The following is a 25,258-nucleotide window of genomic DNA, read 5'->3' on the forward strand; positions in this document are numbered from 1 at the left end:
TCAGGGTGTCCAGGCAAGTGTTAGGGGTGGGTGGAGTATGTGTGAATCCTGCTCTATGGTACCCTGGTTTGGTCAATCATAGATTTCAAGGTTTAGGTCTAGGCAGCTCAGTGACAACCTAAACAGTGTCAGATGAGAGTGACCAGAGGCTGGTCAGCCAGTTGGTAGGCTGGGTAAAGCGCCCAGAGGTGTTCAGTCTAGAGCAGGAGAAGCGAAGGGAGGACATGGTGACAGCTGCAGCAAGAAAGTTAGACTGGTGCTGTTTTGCCCCAGAAAGGCAGACCCAAGACTAACAGGTACAGATGAGAAGGAAGCAGATTTTAATTCAAATAAGAAAAATGTTGAATGCTTAACACCATCTCAAAATCCTCTGAAATCTCTGAAATTTGGGAGCCGAGGCTCACAATGGCTCAGTGGACGCATGGCAGTGGCTTTGCAGTGAGGGATGTGGTCTCAAAGTCCTGTGAGTTTATGATCTTCTCAAGCCCAGCCTTTCCCTGGAGGCTGTAATCATCTCGACAACATTTCCCAAAGGATCTGGCCTCTCGGTCTTCAGTGTGATGGTGACCTCACCACCTACCAGGCAATGATTTTCATTTCTGGATGGTTTTAATGGAGGTGAAGTCCTCCCATTTCCTTCTCCCCAGAGCAGTGTTGACCATCCCCCATCACTTAAATTGGAGGGAGAGGAAATCAAATGCCAAACACTGCAGAAGGGCACTTTCGAACACTCCTTTCTCCTTGCTGCCTGCACGGAGCAATTACTGAGCCTGGCCTTTGTTCCTGGCACCTGGACTGGCAGTGTGGAGGGAGAATAAAGGCCCCATCTTGGAGAATGCTAGAAGAGTCAAGAAATAGCAGAGCTTTCACGGTATCAATGAGTAAGGAGGACAGCCTCTGCTGTTGTCTTTCCCTATCTGGCCTCTGACTGGGCCCTTACAATCACCGGACTTCCGGAAGTCTCCACTTGCAGTGGGCTTGACAGTTTGGATTAGGTTCCAGCTGGAACATTCTACAGCAGCCCAGTCTGAGTGTGGCAGGCCCAGCAGCTGTCATTTGTAGGAGTGCATTTGAGGCTGGTGGGAGATGCAGGAGGGACAGCCATGGGGATCTGAAACCTTTTGCGAGTCCAGAGGCCTGAGGCTGCTTGACCACAATGCCCAAGGCCAAGGTCAGAGTGAATACTTTGAAGGCTTTGAGAGAGAGAGAAAGAGGCCCGTGTGTACAGCACAAGGGCACTGAGGTGCAAAAGGCAGAGAACGTGTCTTGAGCTGATGAGTGAGTTGCCTTCAGCAAACCTGGTCTGTGAGAGAAAACATCCTCAAACCCAAAATCAGAAAAAGTTTTGAGAGAGAACAGCAAAGAAAAAAAAAAATCTGAATTTTAACGATGTCTGTGAACATTTTTCATAGGAAAGATAAGGGCAGTGAGTACAGAATGAGTTAATGCTGCCAAAAGGATTAAGAGGAATAAAAATGGTGTTTACAAATATACCAGGGAAAAAGAACACTTGGGAAAAATAGGTCCATAAGTAAGTAAAGGGGATCCAAATCTACTGCGAGTCTAACTAGACTGAGGAGCTGAATTGCTTTATTTCCTATCTGTCTTTTACTTGAAAAGTAACAAGAAAATTTGAGGAGTTGTCATGATTTTCAGTGGGAGGCCGTAACTATGAGCCCAGCAAGGGAGCCCAGTGAGAAAGCCAGGGCCACTGCAGGGAGTTCTTCGGACGCTTCCCATGACCCTGGACGACCCAGAGCCTCAGCCTGGCATGCGTGCTGCTTCCTGACCTGCCACCTACCAGCCCAGTTAAAGCCTCATCCCAGGCTTTAACTTCCGTGGCCCTTGTGCATCTGCCCCATTGAACCACTTACATTATCCAAGCAAACCACATTCTTAGGTGCTCTCCCCTTCCTGCACTGGAACGCCCCCTCAGTCACCATCCAACTTCATCCACTGCAGCATCACCACTGCCCTTCACCTCCCCAGTGGCCTACCTGGAAAGTCAAGCCTCTTCTCTTTTCCAGTCTCCCTTTCCAAGTCCCACCTCAATCATCAACTCTGTGGCTTTCCCCTTCTTCCCCTCAGCTTTGCCTTGTACTTTTCTGAACCTCCATTACTCACTTCTCTTACATTACATAAAAATGTGCATGTATATGCTTCTCCCTCTAGACTATGAGCTCCTATGTCCTGGGCCAGGTCTTCTAACTCTGTGTGCCTGGGTGTCTACCTCTGTGTCAGGAAAAAAGCAGGACTATTGTTCTCTTACCCAGGCTGCACATTAGAATCTTGTTGAGTCTATTAAAACACACCCATGGCCATGCCCCATATCAAACCCATGAAATCAGACATCTCAGGGGGTTGAACCTGGCCTCCGTATAGTTTAAAAGCTCCCAGGTGATTCTGATGCCCAGTGAGGGTTCATACCACTAGTACAAGGTTTCAAAATGTGATTCCCAGACCAGCAGCGTCAGTATCACCTGTGAACTTGTTAGAAATGTGCATTCTCCAGCCGACCCCAGACAGCCCACCCTACTGAATCGGAAACTCTGAGGCGTGGTTCAGCAGTTCGCATTTTGGCGAGCCCACCGGGGGGTTCTGATGCACACTGAAGGTTGAGAACAACTGTTGTGCTAGGTGCAGGCTGATCAACAATCACTGAGTGGGATCGTTGAAGTATTCACCCTGAGGTTTGCGTGGCCTTCGTTACTTCCCAGAGTAGGTGCAGTTGATAAAGGTTTTGGAATCTTGTCTTCTGTCTTCCTTTTATTTCTTCCTCACAGAAATCAATTAATAACCAACCCTACGTAACTTACAGGACTTTTCTGTGCATTGGCCAGCCCCCTGGAGAAGGAAATTTGCAGAGACTCTGCCTCACACTTCTTTGGGGCACTGTACGTCCTTTTATACAGTGGACTCTTGAACAACGTAGGTTTGAACTACACAAGTCCATTTATACCCCAACTTTTTTCGATAGTAGTTACCACGGTACTATATGATGCAGCTCACGGAGGAGCCACAGATACAGAGGGCCGGAGCGGGGACAGTGTCAGCATCCCTAACACCCACGCCGTTCAAGGTTCAACTGAAATTGAATTCTCTGCACTCAGGGCACTTCCATCCTTCTGCCGACCTGACCTTCCAGTTACCTCCTAACTTCCTACTTCTCAAGACCCTTTTTATTTGGCACAGCAAAACAGAACAGATCTTCACCTTTTGGCCTCTCAGGACCTCATTCCTACCCAGCTTGAACAATTCAAAGTCAGTGTATCCCAAACTGAGCTCTTAATTTAAACTTTTCCCTCTTTTAGGTGCCCCAGCACAGTGAATGGAGCTGCCACCTCCTGGCTGCTGAAGCCAGAAATCTGGGTTTCATTCTCACTTCCTCTCTCTTCCTCATCCTCACACCCAATCACTCTGTGTGTCCTGTTAACTTCTATTTTCTTTTCTTTTCTTTTTTTTAAAATTATTTAATTATTTATTTATTTATGGCCGTGTTGGGTCTTTGTTTCTCTGCGAGGGCTTTCTCTAGTTGCGGCAAGCGGGGGCCACTCTTCATCGCGGTGCGCGGGCCTCTCACTATCGCGGTCTCTTTTGTTGCGGAGCACAGGCTCCAGACGCGCAGGGTCAGTAATTGTGGCTCACGGGCCCAGTTGCTCCGCAGCATGTGGGATCCTCCGAGACCAGGGCTCGAACCCATGTCCCCTGCATTGGCAGGCAGATTCTCAACCACTGCGCCACCAGGGAAGCCCAAATTTCTATTTTCTTAATCTCACTGAGAACTGTCCCCTCTCCTCTGACTGCTTCCTTCATTCTGGCGCTTCTCATTTCTCATGGGGATTACTCCCCGAGCCTGCTAACCACTCTTCGTGCCTCTCCTGCTTAAATTCCTTCAGCAGCGCTCTGTTACCTTTCAGGATAAAATTCCAAATTCTTCCCTATCAGGCTCTGCTCTGCCCTGACCTCTGGCCTCATCTCCAGTGCTTGTCTCCTGGCTGCTGGGCTCCAGGGGAAGAGATCCCCCTGCTGTGCTAATCTCTGTGACTGAAGGCAGGACTTTGTCTCCCTGTGGACTGCATTTCCCCACATTTTTGTCAAATCAGTTCATACTGATCCTTCAAAATTGGACCTTCTCTGCAAATCATTCTTTGGCCCCCAGGTATGGATACCTTTCCCCTGTGGATCCATAACACCCCAAATACCCCTCCATTGAGTACATTTTACTGAGAGAAGTGTGTGTGTTTCCCAGGGCCGCCATCTAAAATGCCCCAAACTGGGTGGCTCAAAGCCGCAGCAATGTATTGTCTCATAGTTCTGGAGGCCACAAGTCTGAAATCAAGGTGTTGGCAGGGTCACGCTCCCTCTGAAGATCCCTTGCTTGCCTCTTCCAGCTTCTAGTAGCCACAGATGTTCCTTGACGTGCAACTGCATCACTCCAATCTCTGCCTCTCTCTTTTACATGGTGTTCTCTCTGTGTGTCTGTGTCTTCACCGGGTCTCCTTCTTATAAAAACATCCATCTGAATGGAGTAGGGACCCACTTTACTCCAGTATGACCTCATGTTAACTAATTACATCTGCAAGGACCCGATTTCCAAATAAGGTCACATTTTGAAGAACTGAGGCTTAGGGCTTTCACATAACTTTTGTGGGGGACACAATTCCACCCATATCACCAAGTATGATAATAATCCATTGATTTATCTGGTTCTTTCATTAGGCCGTGGGTCCTTTTGGAAAAGGGCTGTGTCTTACTTGACTTCATTTCCCCAGTGATGAGTGTGGTATTTGACACCTAGTAAACCCTTAGTAATTGTTGGCTGACTGCATGAACAAGGAAACATGTATGTTAATTGTCCTTATAACAGACGTCTCAGTTTCTTCTAATTCTTCTCTACGTTAGGGGATTACCAGCAAGGCCACTCCTTGATGGCATTATATTTGAAAAGCATCCAGGCATGAAGCTTTTGAGCTCTGAAGTTCGCCACAGCCTCCCAGCTTCTCCTCGCCCCACTGCAGCCTCCCCACTGTTTGCCTCACTCTTTGACTTCATGTTTCAAAATCCATCAAATCCATTGTTTCTTTCCTTGCTCCAGCCAGCCTGGATGCCATGCAAAGCCATTTATAAGAATACATTCTTAGCCACCCCCAAATCCTTGTCCTTTTTATTTTCTGCCACTTCTCCCTGGCCCCTTCCAACCTTTATAAGAGCTTTCCATTTGCTTCTCTGCTGCTCTGGGGCTTGCTAGAGCTAGGGAAGATCCCGTAGAAACCTGCTCATGGGTATTCTTTCTGTAATTCCAACCGGGGACTCACAGCAGCATCACAATCTTCCTTCCCATCTCTTGTCATGGGCCAGAAACCTTTTCACTCTCCTCAAGTACCCAGTTCTGTCCTGGCCCCTGGCCCTCAGCCCATAACCTCAGCCCTAACTTAAGCCGTGTGACACAGACTCCCTTTCCTTCCTTCCATCTTACTTTCAGTCTCTCCTCGTCTTTACCCTCTCTCATTCCTGTCTTTGAAATGGATGTGTTCTTCTCAGTGCCAAAGCTAAATTCCCCACCTTAATTCATCATTCCAGCTCTTCTTACTTTCTAGACAGCCTTGCTCCCCAGATGACTATTTCTTGCATATACTATTATACCCAGACACCTTCTATCCCTTATTCAAATGTCAAATGATCCCTTGACCCTATTATCTCTCCCTATGGTTTTTCTCATTTACTTTCACTACCTAAATTTCATAAGGAAAATATCAACATATTTTATCTTTGCTTTTATTGTCAGTTAATTTCTTCATGAAGACTTGATGCTAGTGTTATAATTATTACCTTGAAACTTTAAACTCAGCTTGGCTATCTCTCTATTCCTCTCTTCCACACACAGACACACACCTCCCGTCCCCCCCCCCACATGCTTGCTTATTTATAATTACCAAAATCATTCATTAAAGTTTTTTTCTTGAGGGTTTACTGTGTGTTGGGTTCTGCCAAGAGTTGCAGATACCATGAGGAAACCCTCATGGGGTAAACACTCTAATGAGGAAGATACTAGAACAAACAAGAAAACAAACACGTCACAAAGTACTTACATGTTGTGAAAAGTCCAGGGAAGGAAAAGAGAGGGTTAACCAAGAGTGACTAAAGTGAGGGGAGGAGATGGGTAACTTAAAATCCGAGGTCTCTGAAGCTGTGTTTCAGTTGAAACTAAGAGATGAGAAAGCACCGACCAGATCAGGATGAGGAGTAAGGCTTTGTAGGGCTAGCATATCCTCGTTGGTCCTGGGGAAACAAAAAGCCCTGGCCCCCTGTAGGAGCTGTCAGGCTCATGACTCTGGCCCAGCAAGCAGGGAGAGAGGCTGTGCATGACGTTGGGGAGGTAGGCAGGGATCAGGTCACGCAGGGGAGCTTTGAGGGCAGGACAGGAATTTAAAGGATGAGAATGACAGGATCAGATTTGTATCTAAAGATCGCCTCACCCAGGGCTTAACCCGCCCCTTCTCAGACAGGCTCTCCTTGACCATAAACACCCAAGGACCACACTCCTTTCTTCGGAGCACTCACATCACTAATGATTGTATATTCATTAGTATGAACGCATGACGCAGATTCTCACCATCTTCGCTTTTGTTCACCTCTGTATCCCCAGAACACAGAACTTGACCGTCCCGGCTGCTGAGTACATATGTGCTGAATAAATGGATGAATGAGTGAATGAATGCATGATCGTACTTCATCTATCTTCTGTGTCATTTTTGGCAATGTAACCTCTCTGAGCTTCAGTGATCTTATCTGTGAAATAGAGGTAAACGGGGATAGTAAATGATTGATCAGTCGTCCCGTTATTACTATCTCTCCTCCTCCCATGGCCTCTGTTTTCACTCCCATTCTCCCTGTGTACTTCCCTCTTTTTAAAATACCAGCCCTGCTTGTCTAGCTACCTACTCCACATCTCGCCAGATGCTCACAGTTAAAACTCAGCCTTTTCCGTCCTACCTCCTCATCTCTGCCTTGGAGTTCAGATGTGTCCTCATCTCATTAACCCTTCCAGCCAGTGCAGCTCAGCGACTCTCCTTTGTCCTCTGCAGCACCAGGGAGGATGATACTCACTGAGGTCGTGGCAAGGGCTTTGGCGTCTGAGAGTGCTAGGCTGGAGCTTGGACTCTGCCAAGTGTTAGTTAACTTTCCTAAGCCTCACTCTCCCCATCTATCAAATGGGAATACTATAATGCCTACACCTCAGGGTTTTTATGAGAACTAAGTAAAATAATAAATGTAAAACACTTGACTCATTGACTACTAGTAAATGTACAATAAATAATGGTTCTTACTTGCTTTATCATAAACTGACAAACCAAATGCCACAAATTGTTTACTTATCATTCTTATGCCATTAGGCCATGGTCCCAGACAGGGACCTGCCTTTCATCCCTGTATCCCAGCACTCGCCATTGCATCTGGCTCATCAGAGGTGCAGAATAACTGCTTGAGGAATGACTCACTACGTTAATGAAGTCCTTGATGGCAGAGAATGTGTATTAATCGTTTCTGTGTCCCTTGACAGTATTTAGCAGTGCAATAATATTTTTCAAGTAAATAAATAAATGAATGAGGGATTGAGTTAATAGTGAACTTGCTAAATAACATGTTGAATGGAAACAACTTAGTAGATAGGAAAGGACTTTGGGGGAAGGGTAAAAGCACTCATACTAAATACAAGTCCTTGGTGGATATTGTGATTCTCTCCTGGTTCCCTGGTCTATTTACATTGTCAATTTCCCCTCACATAAAATCATAGAAATGGAGGAAGCTGTCTCTTCTCCTGCACATCCTCTGCCTCTCATCTGTCACTCTCCTCTTGTGTTAATGCTGTTCACTCTCCTACCTTCTCGCCGGAATTGAGGGGGTGCCTCTGTGGGGGAGGAGGGAGTCCCAGGTTTGCACCCTCCTTTTACGGGGAGGACACACTCAGCAGTGAATAGGTGTTGAGCTGTTTTTCTTGTGCAGGGATGGATTTGCACAGATCCATCACTAAGCTCGCGTCCTGTTCATTTGTGAGCAAAGATGGGTGTCCAGGGATACCTGGTACAGGCTTTGCCCATGGACAGGAGTAAGTGAGACTAACAAGCTTTCAGGAGGATTGAGCTTGAGACCCTGGCTGCATTAGCCCTGGGTGAAAATCAACTGAGCCTTTAGATGCAGAGTCCAGAGAAAAATGGGGGATGGAAACTTACATTTAGAAAGGAACAACTGTGTGTCAGTCATTGTCCTGGAACTGTATTTATTCATTCATTTATTCTTCTGTCATCCTGTAAGTAACAGGCAGTTATTATTATCACCATTTCACAGGAAAAGACAGAGAGACTTGGCAAGGTTAAATATCTGGTCAGTTTCACACAGCTGGCAAGGAACTCAAATCCAGACCTTGGACTCAAAGGGAGATGTGACTCCGGAGCCCACCCACACAATCCGAGCCACAGTGAGGCTTTTCTGGGGTGATTTACATGAACTACTAAAGGCACAGAGGTGTCTGCGAGGTACCCTGCTGTCAGTGGCTGTTCTGCGGAACTGCTTTCAGTGTCCACAGCAGCTGCCACGGGGTTAAGAGAGGTGGCAGAGAGTAACTGTGAGTCCTACCAGCCATCTGCCCACCCCTCCCCCAGCCCCCAAAGGACATGTTGCAGTAGCTATGGCAGTGTGTGTGAGTTTGTGAATGAGTGTGTGTGCGTGTGTGTGGCATGTACATAGACACTCGTATGTATATATGTATGTATGTATGGGGGTACATCTGTACCTGTGGATGCATTTATAAACATGAAAATCTCAATTCTGTATAATACTGTTGTAATGAAAATGAGCCACTAAAATCAAAATGACTGACAATAACAAAAAACAAATGCACATCTTCTATAATTGTAATGAAATTTGGGATATCTTAATTCATCAATAAAGGGGACAGAAGGGAACTCAGTATGCTTCATCCCTCATTATTATTCAGAAATTTTAAAACTGGGTTCCAGTGAATCCTTAGGCTAGATTGTAATTTCCATTTTTATGGCAATCATATTGTATAGAAGACCGAACTCATCCGTAAAGATTGCCTGAGGGTGTGAGTAGACATATGTTAGGTCGGCAATTCTCAACATATTGTGAGCTTTAGAATCAGCTGCCTAACTTAAAGAATACTGATGCTTGGCCGCACCCTAGATAGGTGGATGAGAGCAACAGAGTTTGAGAACTATTGTGCCCATGTGTGGTGTGAATCTAATGTACCCCAGCCTTTGAGAACCATTCTGCTATAGCACTTATGAGAGATGCAGGGATAAAGTAGATTCAGTAGCTACGTCAGTGCAAGGACATTTAAAGAGGAAGACAGATAAACAGGTGACTTTAATACAAGGTGTAGGGAGGCAAGGTGTAGGGCAAAGTACGGGCTCTGTGATCCATGATAACACTCACCAGTGCCCTTGCTGGTTGAGTGACCTTAGACAACTGACTTAACCATGCTGAACCTTTGTTTACCTTTGCAACCTGAGGGTAATAACTGTACAGCTGTGTGGCTCTCCAGGTGGTAGTGAAAGGGTGTGCCAATGTGTGTGTGGCACTGAGCATGTGACTGCCTGGAACATGGTCAGTGGTCAGTGAGTGGCAGCTACTCTTTCCAGCTTTTTCTGACCCACCCAAGATTTCTTCCTTCTGCTTTATATAATCCTTGATCCCAGAATATACAGGGAAACTGCAAGTTCCTGGGCCAGCTTTCCCATCTGAGGACAGATGGACTGTGCCTTCTAGGATGCCCCTTGAGTCTACTGAAGCAGGCACTTATCCTTTCTGCCCATAAGACAGGTGACAGGGATCAAGGTAGCAATGGGTCCTGCCTAACTGGGGTCCATGCCTATGCTTCCTCACTGCTCTCATTCTCTGACATGCTTCGTGTTGACAAAAAAGTTAAGTGTGGATTCTGTATTTGTATGTACACGTGTATATGTAAGTGTATTAGCATTCTACAGAGAAACAAAACCAATAGGATGTAGAATATGAAGAAAGGTGTATTTTAAGGAACTGGCGCATGCAATTATGGAAGCTGACAAGTCCCCAAATCTGCAGTCAGCAATCAGGAGACCCAGGAGACCCAGCTGTGTAGTTGGGTATGAGTCCAGAGGCCTGAGACCCAGGAGAATTGATGATGTAGCTCAGTTTGAAGGCCGGCAGGCTCAAGACCCAAGAAAAGTCAGTGTTTAAGTTTGAGTCCAAAGGCAGAAAAAGTGGATGTCTCAGTTGGAAGACCATCAGGCAGGAAGAATTCTCTCTTACTCAGGGGAGGGTGAGCCTTCTTATGCTATTCAGGTCTTCAACTGATTGAATGTGACCCACAATCTGGGAGGGCAATCTGCTTTACTCAGTCTACCAATTTAAATCTTAATCTCATTCAAACACCCTCACAGACATACCCAGAATAATGTTTGACCAAATATCTAGACTGACCCTGTGGCCCAGTCAAGTTGACACATAAAATTAACCATCATAATGTGTGTATTTGTCTTCATTGCCACTTTTTGGGGCCAAGGTTGTATCCCTGAATTCCAAACTTGTGGGGGGAAAGTTATAACATTTGTTTATGACTGTCATTTTCAAGATCATTTTATATACTTCTAAAATTTCTTTGAGCAAAACCCTTTTCAAGATTTAGAACCAGCATTCCAGATAATATGTGTGTAATAACAACCAAATTTATTCAGGACTTACTATATCCAAGGTTATTAGTTTTTGCAGATATTAGATCATTTAATCCTGTGTAGTTGATAAGGTGGGTACTATTATTATCCCATTTTATAGGTGAGAAAACTGAGCCACAGAGAGACAGGGACTGTGTTAGTTTTTCACTGTTCTATCATTAAATGAGATAACATGTTAAACACACACACAAGCACGCATACACAAAACATAGAGCAAAACTGCAAAAATAAAGTTGATTAAAAAAATGAAAAATCAAAGATTATGAAGTATCTAAAATTTATTTATACACACTTTGTTCAACAGTGTAAAGTTTGTGTGGAGTATGCTGTAGCTCATGATTCCCGTTCTGCATATGGAGAAACAGAGGCTCTCGGCAGTCTTACTTGCTTGAGGTCATAATAGCAGAAGGGGATTTGAACTTGTAACTTCCATCTAGTGCTCCTCTCCTTATATCCCATTGCCTGTAGTTGTCAAAGTGTGAGTTAGAATGGACGTATTCCAGACAGGAGCACAAACTGTTCCGGCCTAATTACTGGAAGGAGGGCCAAGTAGTGGGCACAGGAGCAGGTAGGAGGATGGATGTTGTGAGGACAGCATTTAATCTGACTGCCTCTGTTTTCTCAATTACGTAGGAAGCAGATCATTAGCTGAGGGCAAGGATGGGGGAGGAGGTGTTGGAGGTGTGAGGAGAAAGAAGAAGCTATGAGATAATGATCTTGAGAGTGGGAGAGACAACAGACGAGGAAAATGTAGTCTGACCAGTAGGCAGTATGCAGAGCCCACTTGAGGTCAGTGGTGTCGGATTTAAAGGGAGACCAATCAGTGTGGTTGCCAGTGGCATTCATGTGTGCAAACACAGAAATGGAGCCACGGGGTCATCGAGTTTAACCAGTGTCAGAGTGTTTCAGACAAGTACAATGAAGCAATGAAGGGCAAGAGAGTTGAGGTTACATGAAAGGGTGATTACAGTAATGGATCACAGAATTTAATTTGAGTAAAGAGGGAAGCGTGTGCGTGAGGTGGGTGAGGGTCGATGAAACGGTGGTTGGATGAATGGATTTTAAGGCTCAGGTGGATAGAAAATATTCTGTGGCTTTAGGAGGAATGAACTGGGAGGGTAGGAGGTGACGGTCAGATATTGGGATTCTTGAAACTGTGACCAAGGAAGGGTTGCAGATATTGGTAATCTAGTCTATGAGCATGGGAGTGAGGGTGGGGACAGGATCATCTGAGGAGAAAAGTCAAGGAAATGAGTGGTTTGAGAATTGAAAGGATCATCTTAGTGGCTACTGAAGTTACCAAAAATTATGAAGTGAGCCAGGCTCTGAACTGTGGAGGGTAGATGGGGGCGGGGTGGTGTTGGCATGACTGGAGCAAAAGGAGGAAATGGTCTGATGGCAGGAATTAATGACCTTAACCAAGGACACGGGGTTAGTAAGTGGCAGAGCCAGGTTTTAAACCTACTGAGTCTGGCTCCATAGTCACATTCTGGCTGCTTTGCTAGTTACTGACAAATATGTTACTTTTCTGCATAAAAACTTCTAAATGAATTTATTTACCTATTAATAGACAGTAAATAATGAATAAAATCACACCAATATTTAACTTTTCTTTACATGAGATTTACACGCTTAAAGATAACACACGTTTGTAAAATACAGCCTGTCATCACGATTTAGTTTTAAAATGTGAAGTTAGAAATGCATTTCTATTTACCAAATGGGAATGTTAATTATAATGGACAATACTAATATTTGCTGAGTTTGTTCTGTGTGGCAGGCATTGTGTAAAGTATATACCTGCTTGCTTAACTCTAGGTACTATTTTAACCACATTTTATAGATGAAGACACTGAAAGAAATTGAGGGACTTACCAGGCAATGGACTGCCTCACCCAGGACTCAAATCCAGATCTGTCCAACCCTCAACCTCATTTGCAGTGTGGTCTAGTTCTTTCCTGAGTACCTGCTATGTGATGGTTCTATGCTGGACAGCGAGGATATGGCAAAGATGATGACAGAGTCCTTTATATATGATGAAGGGAATATATTAACTAAATATACAGCATATTAGTTATAGATTCTATAAAGGAAAGTGCAGGGTGCGTTATATAACAAGGGAACGTAACCTAGTCTGGAGGGGAAGGTCTATTTTGGGAAGTAATTTTTAGTCCAGAATTAACGAACAGTATAAATTAAATAAGTAAATGAGAGGGAAAAAATCCAGGTAAAGAAACAACATCTGCCAAGGCCTTCGGGCCCTAAAGTGTCCTATGGAAACTGTGGACATCATTATTCTTATCATTTAACTTCTGAGAAAGCCACAGGTTTACCAGACAATCTAGGAATCAGCCATTCCAGGACTTATTCCTCCCAGAACTGGTGCTGATTGTGAAGACAGTAGCACATAATAATCTCCTCATTTTATCATTAGGGTAAATTGAGGTGTGGAGTGTTTCAGCCAACTGCATAGCTGGAAAAGTCATTTTTACCAGTTTTCCTTTTATCTTTTCTCCTGTATATCTCTCAAACTACCTTTTTTCAGAAGCTTTTTAAAAATGAGACTCTATTCTCTCTTTGTGTCACCGCCCTCTCCTTGCAAATGCATTTACCTAGTTAAGAAAAGAACATTTGCTCAAAAGCTCTCACATTGCACATGGATATGGCATCCTGTACCCGGACCCCAAAGTATTGTGACTAGCTGGGGGGGAACTTGGGAACCATGCTTCCACCAGAAACTTAGCCTAATGTGGCCAGAAGCAAGCTTAAAAGGATGTGCTTTCATTTAACTATGGACAAATTATTTTCATTTGTAAAATGATCTCTTTAGCGATGGGTGGAAGAATATATGAGTTCAGAAGAAGCTCCTAGTTTTCGAAAGCCCATCATGAAATGCCTTTTTCATCATTGCCTCCAGCTGAAACATTCTCTCCCTACACTGAACTGTGTCTGCACATACATACATGCATACATACATAGGTACATGTATTCTCTCTCACACTCTCTATCCCCCCACCTATTTTATAGCTATCTGCCTATCTATCTATCGTCTATCTATCTGTCATCTGTCTATCATCTGTATCTCTTCCTTCTCAACTCACCCCCAGGTGATAAGTCTTATGTCCCCCACAAGGAAGCCCATCACCAGACAATGCTGACCAGAAACTTCTGAGTTCCCTTTCCAAGTGCCACTGTTAGGTGGAAAGCTGGGACTAGCATTTAATCAAAAAGCAGATTTTAAAATACTTTCGTCCAGAGCAGAAGTGGTGCCTTTCTGCCCTGGGAGCGCCGGTGTGAAGGGATCATTCCATCAGGCTGGCCGTGCAGGAGTCCACTCACTCAGTTGGGTCTAGGTTACATAGTGGAAGGAATGCCCAAGCAACCAGTCAAATCAATTCAAGTCAAGGCCACAACCAACTTCTGGCCTAACCCAACAACTAAAGGAAACAACGCTGTGACCGCTGATGTGTCTTGAGAAAGAGGAGCGAGAATTGAGGAGAGAAACTGAAAGCTTAGAAATTGCCGGTGCTTAAGGAAGGCTCTGCATAAACTGAGGGTATTGTGTGAGACGGGCAGAAAAGAAAAGGCAAATAAGAGATTACTAATAGCTCTGAGCATACACAACTTGCAGGTGTGTCCTGCCGGCTGCTGTGTTTCCGTTACACGGGGGCTCCTCTGTGGCACAGATTATGTCCCTGCTCGAGGCAATGGATCCCAGATGGTTCCGGTGCTGGCCCGTGAGGCCCCTGAATCTAGGCCATCTGCTGCCCACACAGGAGGAAGATCTTCAGGGTGTTGATTTGTCAGACTGAAGATATTAACAAACAAACAAGCTCTATTCTGACTTCCGGTGCTGCTAATTTTCCTAAACCAACATGTGACTGGGTTGCCCGAGCAGGACAGAGAATATTCAAGACCACGTTACCTAAGTTGGAGTCAAAAGACTGACGTTTCCTTCCAACTGCGGTGTGCAGTCTCCTGCCCAGCATGTGGCCTGACACTATCCTCCTTGGGCTCCTCGATGGGTGGTCTTTCCACAAAACTAACATTGGCACAGTCTGCTCGGTAATGCCACCCCCTCCTGATGGAGGCCACGCTCTTGCCACCACAAGCAGATGGAAGCTGAGGTGGAAATGATTGTTTCGTTTGACATTCACCCTCCTCCCCACTCTAGTCCTGAAAACCAAGTGGGAGTTCCAGCTACTTAGATGCCTCTACTTCCCCGGTCCCAGAGACTGGTCCAGGTTCCTCATCTGATCTAAGATAGATCAAGCAGTTCTTCCACAGATTAGTTTTTCCTAATGAGGAGGGGTAGTGTCTCTCTGTGGTCTGAGCCTGTAAAGACATCGGCTGGAGCCTGTGGGAGGCCAAGTCTCCACCATGTGCATAAGACATTTTCAAAAAATGGTCCTGTAGAGTGAGACATAGAGCCAAGAGAGGAGAGGGACAATTATAAGGGCATCTAGACCCTGTTGCCAGGCATCCCCAAGGCAGCTTCCATCTGAGCCTGGATATAGGTCTATATCCTCAATAATGGGCCTCTTTTTGGTGAGGCCAGTTCAATTTTTTTAGTTGGACTCACACCCAGAAAGCCCTAATGCAGAGGCGTCTTCCTCTTTCAGTTGGTCTCAGCTCCAAGTATTTTCAGCACTTTCAGGTCCAGCTCTTCATCACTTTGCCCCTGCCTTTTCCTGGGTGGCCCCCTGTGGCCTCTCCACTCACCTGCATCAAGCTCCCCTCTGCTACGCTGCCACGCGCCGCCAACACCCGGCCCTCCCGGTGCCCAGGGTGAGTGATCTGCCGCTGCCACGACCACTTAGCTTATCTCCAACAAGACCATTCCTCCTCCCTTTTACTCATCCTCTGCTATTTGTCTGGCATATGTATGTTTCTTCAGAAAGACCGTAGATTCCTTCGACAGCAAGAATCTCTTTATCCCGGCTCCTGTTGCCTAGTATCACAGTTCACACACAATAGGCCCTCCATAAATATTTGCTAAATAAATCAAATAAGAATCCCCATCTCCCTGACACATCATCCCTGACTGGTGGGAAGGAAATAAGTCAATTCTTTTTTCCTCCTTTGCTGAAGCAGTTCGAAGACTCTCCACCTTCCCTCGCCATTTCACAATGTGCTCTTCCCCTCTCTCTGCATTTCATGTCAGTCCTGCAGCGTCCCTGTCCTGTGAAGTGGGCCCCGGTGGGAGGTGCGAGTCTTCCCGCACTCATTGTTATCTCCTCTCCAGCTGCCACAGATACATTTACGATGGGAGTTAAAGCCTGGTGTTGCACTGTGTTTGCACCTTAGGGGAAGACACCTCTTCCTCATTAGAAATTTGGGAATCTCCTTTTTATAGTATTTATATTGGATTCAGGCAAGTAGTACATTTAACTTATTTAACAAATGCTTACATGGCACTTACTGAATGTCAGGCACTGTTCTGAACACTTTAACCATAGTAACTAGTTCCTTCTTATAACAACCTTGCCAGGTAGATAAAATTATTACCCTCAGCCTCATTTCACAGATGAGGAAATGCGGACACAGAATGATTAAGGGACTTGCCCAAGGTCCCACAGCAATTGCTAGCTAAGCTGGAATTCGAATAGTCAGGCTGGCTCCAGAACCCACGTCCTACCCACTGGGTCCTGCTGCCTGTCAGTGATCAGGGCAGAGTCCAGACCACACATCTGAGCTGCCTTTCTTAACACTCAGGCCTCTCGAGAGCAGGGAGTCTCTTTGACGTGACTACCTAGCAACACGTCAACGTGTGCTTGCTTAATCAATGTTTCTGGGCTTATCGATTCACTACCTATGGCCTGAATACAGGTTTATTTATGTTATTCTATGCAGTTAATTGTTCACATTGTAATCAACGCTTGTCCTAAAATTTGGTTCCTCAAGATATATTTTCAAACAACCGAGGAACCACACCAAGAATTACCTCTAATTACACATTGCACCCATTTTGAGTACTAGAGATGACTTGAAGGCAGAACGTGTGTTATTTAAAATTATTAAACTGATAGTAAATAAAATGTCATTTTGCCCAAAAGAGAGATTAAGTTGCAGCTCCCTTTTCTATTTTTATTGCCCTCTCTAGGTGTCTAGGATCAGACAAGATATTTTTTTCTCCTGATTTTTAGTCTTTTTCTTGAATTAGTACATATTTTTTAGCTGCTCACAAGCCACCACTCACTGTTCAGCAAAAAAAAATCAGATTCAAACCCCAGAACAGAACAAACATGAAAAACACACGGGCTATTTATTTGATGTAGGGGTGATTCATAGTACAGTGTTTGGGTACTGTTTGGAGCCAATGCTAGTTGCCTCAGGGTATTTCTAAATTGAATTCCAGGAATAAAGTGTTTATAAATAGTGAGCATAGAAAAGAAATGTATTCATCCCAGCCACTCCCTTAAGGAGTCCAAATGGCCTCCCCTTGGAACTACCAACTCGTTCAAGTAGTTAATTGGTTAGCTGGTTGGGTTAAGTTGGTGGTTCTCAACCCTATCAGACCCAACACCCTATTTTATGACAAATAAACTTAACCTTTTTTATAATCCTTAAATGAAATTCATATATAATAAAATCTAAATACACACAAGTAAATATATATATATATCTTAATAGTAATTAAGAGAAATGCTAAGATATAGTTTATAATGATATAACTATCTTAATGTATAAATTTTCTGCAATATTACAATGGAAGAGATAATAAAGTTGACAGACATTTGCGTCTAATGTAGATTCACCAAAATATAATATGTAAAGTAATATGCAATACACGATATATGTAAGAGCAATTAGACTGAAACAGACATGCTGTATTGGTGATTCAAAGACCATGAGCAGCATTGTAGACAATGATGTGATTTTCCAAACTTATGAACAAATCTTGGTAAAATTCCTAAATAATAGTGTATAATCTTCTCTTAATTTACATGGTAGTTATGCACCTAGACAATTCATCTTGTATTAAAACAGTACAAGCTGCTTTGTTGCTTGTGTGTAAATGGAGTTAGCATCTAGGCTCAGATAATTATAAGCAGGTTTTTTCTACATAAATGTGCAGCAAGACATTCAGAAGTTTGTGGGACACGGGGGAGTTTTTTTGTTGTGCAGGGCTATTCTGAGCACTGCTGTATTCTTGCCTTCCAGACCTGCCTTCTAAGTGCCAGTAATGTCCTGCAATCATTGTGTCATTCAAGGGCAGCTGCCCTAAATTTCCCCAAATACTCTCTATTGGTGACACCACCCTCATTGACAACCACTGGGTCAATTCCTAGTATTAGATTTAGTCCCAAATAATTATGTCAATTTATTCTCCTGACTTTTTGTAGTCCTTGAAAACCAAAGGCATGTCTACAGTAAAATCCTCAGTAATTAGGTTATTGGGTTGGTGTGATTGGGTTATACTGGAGACTGTATGTTCCATGAGAGCAAGGGCCCAGTTCACCCCATGTGCACAATATCTAGTACCTGCACAAGGCCGGGCTTTATATGTCTTGCTTGAAGGAGTAAATAATTTTGAGGTTGGCCATCTGGGTTAGTGAAGAGGTATATACTATTGAAAAGGAATAGATTTGTTACTTTCAAGTACATGTGACGTCCAGATGCTCACTAGAGAGACCCGTATTTAAGTCTTATTCAAAAATACCATTTCAGTTGTTTCTGATTGAATGAGTGACATTATAATGATTGAAACCATCTGGAAGCTGTCAAAGACCCAGAACCTTCATGTAATTTTGAGGGAAAGGGGGCATGTTGAGGACCCCACATGAACTGTGACGTTCGCCTAAAAGGTTTGCTTCATCTTCACAGTGGTCTGTGAAGCAGCTATTAGCAAATCTATTTTTACAAGTGATGAAATTAGACTCAACAAGGCAAATAATCTGCCCAAAGGTAGACAGTTGGCTCAACAGCAGAACAGAGTTGGAACTCAGAACTGTCTGATTCCAGAGGCTTCATCTTTCCAAGAAATCATACTGCTTCTCTTTCTTCAGTGAAGCAAAGCTAAGTGTCTGTTAAATCTATTGGGTTGGCCAAAAAGTTCGTTTGGGTTTCTCCATAACATCTTACGGACATTATTATAATTTTACTCTGTACAGAGTTCCAGCTGTCATGTCTATTAAATTCCACTTTTCCTAGTGGGTCAGTGATTTTTGCATTGATCCTGTTCTTGGTTGGGTTCCAGCATTCCAGGTCTTGTAAGCTCACTTTAGTGAGATTCTTGAGGGACTGTGTCCTCTTTGGCTTTGGGTCTCCAGAACCTGGGATGGTAACTGGCACAGAGTAGACATTCAGGGAGTGTTTGTTGGTTGACTTTAATTGCATGCCATTTCTCCTTTCAGGCCTTGGCCTTATACAATATTTCAGCGAGGCTTTGACCTGGTTTTGGGAGAACAACCTTCTGATAAAATATTCAGGTAAGTTGTTGTCTAGGGACTTGCTTATATATCTCTGCAAGCCCCATGTCCCACTTCCCACTGACCTTTCTTTCCTAGTGGTAATTTATAAAATGTGGAACACTTTTAGTCATTCTGCCCTCCTAGCAACAGCAGCGTTTGCCCTCCTTCATCCAGTGACATCATGGAGGATGTTGAGGCCGGACAGATTCTGTTGGGGTCCTGGCTTCCTTCCTTGCCTGCTCTGTGACCCCCAGTCATTTACTTAACCTCTTGGAGCCCCCAGTTTCCACATTTGTTAAACAGAGCTTCATTACATGCCTTGCTGTATTGTTGTGAGGAGTATATGAGATAATGCAGGGAAAGCCCCTGGCACAGAACAAGCAACTAATGTTAGTTTTTGCCTCTTCATTTTGCATCTAATTTGCACCTTTCTCATAAAGACTTAAGTTGTTCAAAATTAATCCCTCCCATCCCTGCCTCCCTCCTTTCTCAGCTATACCTCATTATCATTTTCTTTAATCTACCACCCTTCTAAACCAATTGGATGTGTCTAGTCCCTCCCAAATTTCTACCTACACACCTGGGAATGGTACATATTAGAAAAGTCAGCAAGCAGAGGAAGAATTTGGGTGCCAGCCATGAACTAGGAGATTTTCATAAAGTTTAATTCACGCCAGACCTTAGCTGGAACACAAGTTTATTTCCAAGCTAAGATCTTATCATCCGTTTCTTCAGTCTGTCAATCTATTTTTCACTTAACGTGCATCAACTGAGTACCCTCTAAGTGCCAGAGATTGTGCTTGTGCAGGAGGTATGGACACGAATACCTCTCCCTTCACGAGCAAGCCCTCTGGGAGAGGAAGTAAATAGTCCTTCCCGAGTGTTTGATGTCAAAGGAGGCATTAAGCGACTGCGTAGCCATACTGGAAGGAATGGTGAGCGAATGGAAAACTTGCTTCCTTTTGTTCACTGCACTCGCACACTGTGAGGGGTCTCGCCTGTTCACTGCCGTCTTTCCACACCCCTTCCCCAGACCCTCTCTGTCAGCCAGTCCTGGCCTTGGTGTTCATTTTGCTCCTGCATTTGCCTCCTGGAGCTGGCTTCTCTGCCTCAGCTTCTCCTTCTCCTCCCTGCTGCCTTGGATGCACTGGGCTCTGCCACTGTCGTGCTCTCCTAAGGCACGCTCCTAGCTAGAGCGCCGATTCACAGAGCCACTTCCTCACAGAGCCCTCCCTTGCCCTCTTCTCTCCCGATGTCTCTCCAGGGATGGGCTGGGTCATGTTAATGACATTGGCCACAGGCTGCTTTTGAGGATTTGTGCTGCAAGAGGTGTAGCTGTATTCCTTAGACTATGACTCGGGCATTTAAACTTTCCAACAATGATGTATTATTTGGCAAACTTTTTTCTCCCTTTTTCCTGCTGCTGGTCTGTTGGAACTTATGAAGGGTGATAAAGATAAGGCAGATGGAGAGCCTGGTGGAGTTCTATTAACATGGATAAGTTCCCTCTCCCCTAAAGGTCCGAAACTAACACTTTGAAAAACCAAGCCCTTAATGAAATTGCTTTTAGAGTAGAACCAGCTCAAAAAATGTGTTTCCATCCCCACAAGCATCATTTGTTCTTTTCAGGTTTGTTAAGTAGCAACTAGATGTGATACCCAGTCACTACAGAGGGGATCACATGTGTGGTTTGACCCATGCAGTCACCTATCTCAGAAGCCAGTGGGTTAATCAATAAGTGTTTAAACATTTTGATCCCTAACATAACAGTAACTAGTCTCTCAGATGAAAACACCAGATCATGACCTCCTTATTTCAGGTACTAAGAATTTTAATGAGAACCTCCTGTGATCTGAGTCAACCAACTGCCAATGGCCAGTCTGGAAAATTCTATGACCTGGTCAGTGACTGCAATTTCTTAAAGGAGCTAAATGACTATTTACTTGCTACTCTGTTCACTTATGATTTAGAGTCTTGATAAATTCCAAGCCACTGCATATTTCCCTGGACTGTGGAATAAAATTTAAATTCTGACATTCAAATCTTTCCACAATTGAATGTCAATGTACAACTCCCTCTTAATGAGCTGCTCTTCTCCTATAGAACCTTCCATTCATAGTCAAATCTACCTTCTAACTGATCCACTGCCCCTGACAACTTGCATATTTCCCACTCTGCACATCTGCTCAGACTCCCTCCTCTATGCATATTCTTCTACTATAAACACTACCCATTGCCATGGTCTAGACCCAGTTTCAGCTAAACTCAACATCTATTGAGCACCTACTGTTGCAAGGTACTGTTCAAGATGATGTAGATATGACCAAACAAATGTGACCAAGATGGTCCCTGACGTCAAGGAATTTACAGTCTCATCTAAGAATTGTTCTCCAACCATGGCCCTCCATGAGAATCTCCAGTGAGTGGATAAGACTCTGGGCTTCCAAGGCAGGGGCCACGAGTTCAATCCCTGGTCGGGGAGCTAGGATCCCACATGCCATCTGGTGTGGCAAAAAAAAAAATTACCAATGATCTTACCCAGAATAAACCAATTAATTCAAAAGTTCTGGGAGGTGGGACCAGGGCATGAGTGTTTTTTAAAACACCACAGTAATTCTAATCTGTACCCAGGATTGGGAAACACTGGCCTGAAGCTTCTCCAATCCATTGCATCAATCCACAATGACTTCCTCCTTCCAAATTTGTATATATACTAGCTTTAATATTTATTTGTCAATTATTTATTTCATGTTGATTTTTAATTTGCCTATTTTCTTCTCCAATGAAATGGTTGTCTTCCTGAAGGGCGGGGAAATACCCTATATGGTTTTTTTTTTTTTTTGCGGTACGTGGGCCTCTCACTGTTGTGGCCTCTCCCCCTGCTGAGCGCAGGCTCAGCGGCCATGGCTCCCAGGCCCAGCCGCTCCACGGCATGTGGGATCCTCCCGGACCAGGGCATGATCCCGTGTCCCCTGCATCAGCAGGCGGACTCTCAACCACTGCACCGCCAGGGAAGCCCACCCTATATGGTTTTAAATATTTAATATCTAACATACCATTTTAAACATAATTGGTCTTCAATAAATAACTGTAGATGATCATGTCAGGTATTTCCTAGCCAGATTAGGAGAAAACCTTGATACCTAATCTAACCTTGGTAATCTGTAATCCCAAAGAACCTGGGAAGGGCCCAAGCTAGACTCAAAGGGTCCAAGGGAACCCTGAATCTCCAGAATGAGTCTCCTCACCCAACACAGCCTGATACTGAGGATGTTCTTTCTGTGGTAGCTAGGATCACTCCATTCCACTAGGCCCTCTCGTGGCAGGGGTGAGTACAGACCAAATTTTTCTCTCAGATACCTTCCTCCTAATGGGTACCTGCATCCTTTGGAATAATACCTCATTCTGGCATGGCTTGCCCTAGGAGAGGGTGGAGATGCCAGGCTAAGAGCCATTTATCAGTTTTCCCACATTCTATTTCATGCCAAGCCACGATGAGAGCACAGGCTTTTTCTGTCCAGTGCTTTCTGGCAAGCGCTTGCTTCTGGACAGAAATTTCCAGCTCTAGTTCAAAAGGGCCATGTGCAGGACTCAGCCCACAGCTGAGCCATTAACTGCAGTGGTCACCACCAGCTGTCACGCGAGGAGGCCCAACCTGGGAAAGCATTTCAGATATTCACCCAACTTGTCTTCGGTGGCTTTTTGAAGTTGTTCCTGCCAAATCTGCATGGATGAGGGATAGATGAGATTTTAGGACGCAGCTTTCCTCTGACAGTTTGTTCTATATTTAGTTTTTGGAGTCACTCAGTAGATTTTGCAGATAAAAGAAAACTTTAGAATTTCATACGCATGAGCCAACATGGGCTGGAAAGCGGCTCTGAGCAACACTCTGAGAATCAGACCCACCCCCCTCCTTCCCACTTATGGAGAGGCGACCTTGGGGAGGCTGCAAACCTTCTTAAAATGTTGGTTGATGGCTTGGTAAAATGGAACCAAATGACTAACCTCAGAGGGCTGTTGTGAGGATAAATGAGGCAACTCTAAGAGCACCTGCCTTTAGAAAGTTCTCAATAAAGGTTAGTCTCTACCCACACCTGCCTTTGCTTCCCCTACAGTGTTTCCCCTTGACCCTACCAGAGGGTGAAGGTTTTCTTGTTAACTTGGTAGAGTGTCATGTTTCAGAAGTCTCTGTGCTCTGAGGAAGTTCTTTATCCTATCAAACCCAGATCCATCTCAAACATCAAATGTGTTCAAACCCAGAGGTTAACCCATATCCTGTTTTAAATGAAGAATAATTTTCACCACTATTTCTATCTTTAAATTGGAAAATTGGGATTATCTCCCCTAGCAGCCTGTTCGAACTAAAGAGCATAGCTAAATCTCCTTGTCAAGCAGTCAATAAATATTTATGGAGTGACATTCCTGTGTCAGAAATTATGTTTGGCAGTGGGGATACAAGATGACAAAGAACCATCCTCTGCCTCCCAAGAGAGCACATTCTTATGAATGGTGATGGACACATGAAAAGATGAGTGCAGATCAACATCTCAGGGGTGACAAGGCACCGTGTGCACGTATGCAGAAGAGAGTCCCTTACTCAGCCTAAGAGCATGAAGGCCCTGGAGGGCTTTCAGGAAGAGATGCGACCTTAACTGAGTCTTAAGATGAGTGGGAGTGCGGCAAAGGAGAGAGGAAAGAAAATTCAGAAGAAAGGACTTTTAAGAGCAAAGGCAAAGAGGCGAGAAAATGAGGACGACTTTTGGAGTTACGGTCAGATTGCATTATAGGAACACAGAGTTTGAAGCAGGGCTTGGTGAAAGAAGAAGCTGAAGTGTGACATCTTCGGAGATGTGGACTGTGTTCTGTGGGTCTGGGTGCCCTTAAACAGTGTCAGCTGGAGAAAGATGTGGTTTGCATTTCCTTTCAAAAGATTACTGCATGCAGAGGAGGAAGGGAAAACTGAGATGGATGGACGTGGATCTCCCTCCCAAAAGAAATATGCTAGAATTGCCAACCGTCTTCTAAAATCTGCTACAGAAATTATAAGCTACAGGTCACAGATCTGTTGCTCTGCATCAATGCAAAACTTGTCATTTTAAAACTGAAATAGAAAACAAAAACTCCTGTCTATGTCCAAATAAACCGCCTTCTCCCTGGTACCCTTCAATATTGCATATGTCCTCTCTGAAACAGTGTATTATGCGTAACATTAGTGGTGTGCCCACCCCAGCCTGCCTGTTAGAGTCTTCCTGTCTTAACAACGCCCATTACAAAACTCACTTAAATGTTGTTGCCTTCAAACCACAGTCTTCCTTAAGTCCCAGGTTCCAGGCACCTTGGGGCAATCAGCTGCCCTGAATTGGCTCCTTAATCTTGCCGGGGGGGGGGGGGGGGTGGTGTGTGTGTGTGTGTGTGTGTGTGTGTGTGTGTGTGTGTGTGTGTGTGTGTGTGTGTGTGTGTGTGTGTGTGTGTGTGTGTGTGTGTGTGTGTGTGTGTGTAGCAACTGGCATGCCTTCAATTTCACCAGCTGCTTCACAGAAGACTGGGTGGTGGGTTTCCTCTTCTGTCCCCCTAGTAATGGGTCTCCCTCACCTGGTGGAGACCACTCCTGCACTGACCTAGCCCTACCCTAGCCTCCTGTTCCTGTGAGCATGGAGAGTCGAGTGCCTCCTTCAGAGCAAAAAGGATCTCTGCTATTTCAATGCTGCTTAATGCAGAGGTTTGCTCCACAGGTCCAGGAAGTAGGGGACTGAGAGTACTGCTGGGAATGAGGGAGGAATCTCCCCAATCCTGGCCACGTCCCACTTGCTCAGTGGTTTTGCCTCTCCCCTGGGTGCCTGCTTTCTCTTCTTTCAGCTGCTCTGTTACCCAGGTCTGTTGTTCAGGGAGTGGATGAAAATCACAGGACTTGGCTGCTTATAACTCATGAGCCTTGGTCAGTGGGGATTCTCTGTGGCCCGCGTCCTGGAGAGGGCTACACGTCTCATAAAAGATCTCATGTCATCAGTCTGGTTTCCTAGCATCTCAGGCAACCTGGGCAGTGGAGAGGGGAGTGTGCAGGTTAGGGGAAAGGAGAGGGAGTCTGAAGTGGTGCTCTGTGACCAGCTTGCT

At 44.6% G+C, this 25,258-nt stretch overlaps 1 protein-coding gene across 1 annotated transcript in view; it reads left to right on the top strand.

The window, feature by feature from the left end:
- The window catches only part of ASTN1 (astrotactin 1), a 329,737-nt gene that overhangs the window by 200,881 nt on the left and 103,598 nt on the right, over positions 1–25,258 (top strand). The window contains exon 9 of the mRNA XM_033847791.2: positions 19,091–19,165. Coding sequence (XP_033703682.1) covers positions 19,091–19,165 — 75 coding nt within the window. The remainder of the gene's footprint in view (positions 1–19,090; positions 19,166–25,258) is intronic.

The sequence above is a fragment of the Tursiops truncatus genome, chromosome 1 (genome assembly GCF_011762595.2).
Source record: "Tursiops truncatus isolate mTurTru1 chromosome 1, mTurTru1.mat.Y, whole genome shotgun sequence".
Taxonomy (NCBI): domain Eukaryota; kingdom Metazoa; phylum Chordata; class Mammalia; order Artiodactyla; family Delphinidae; genus Tursiops; species Tursiops truncatus.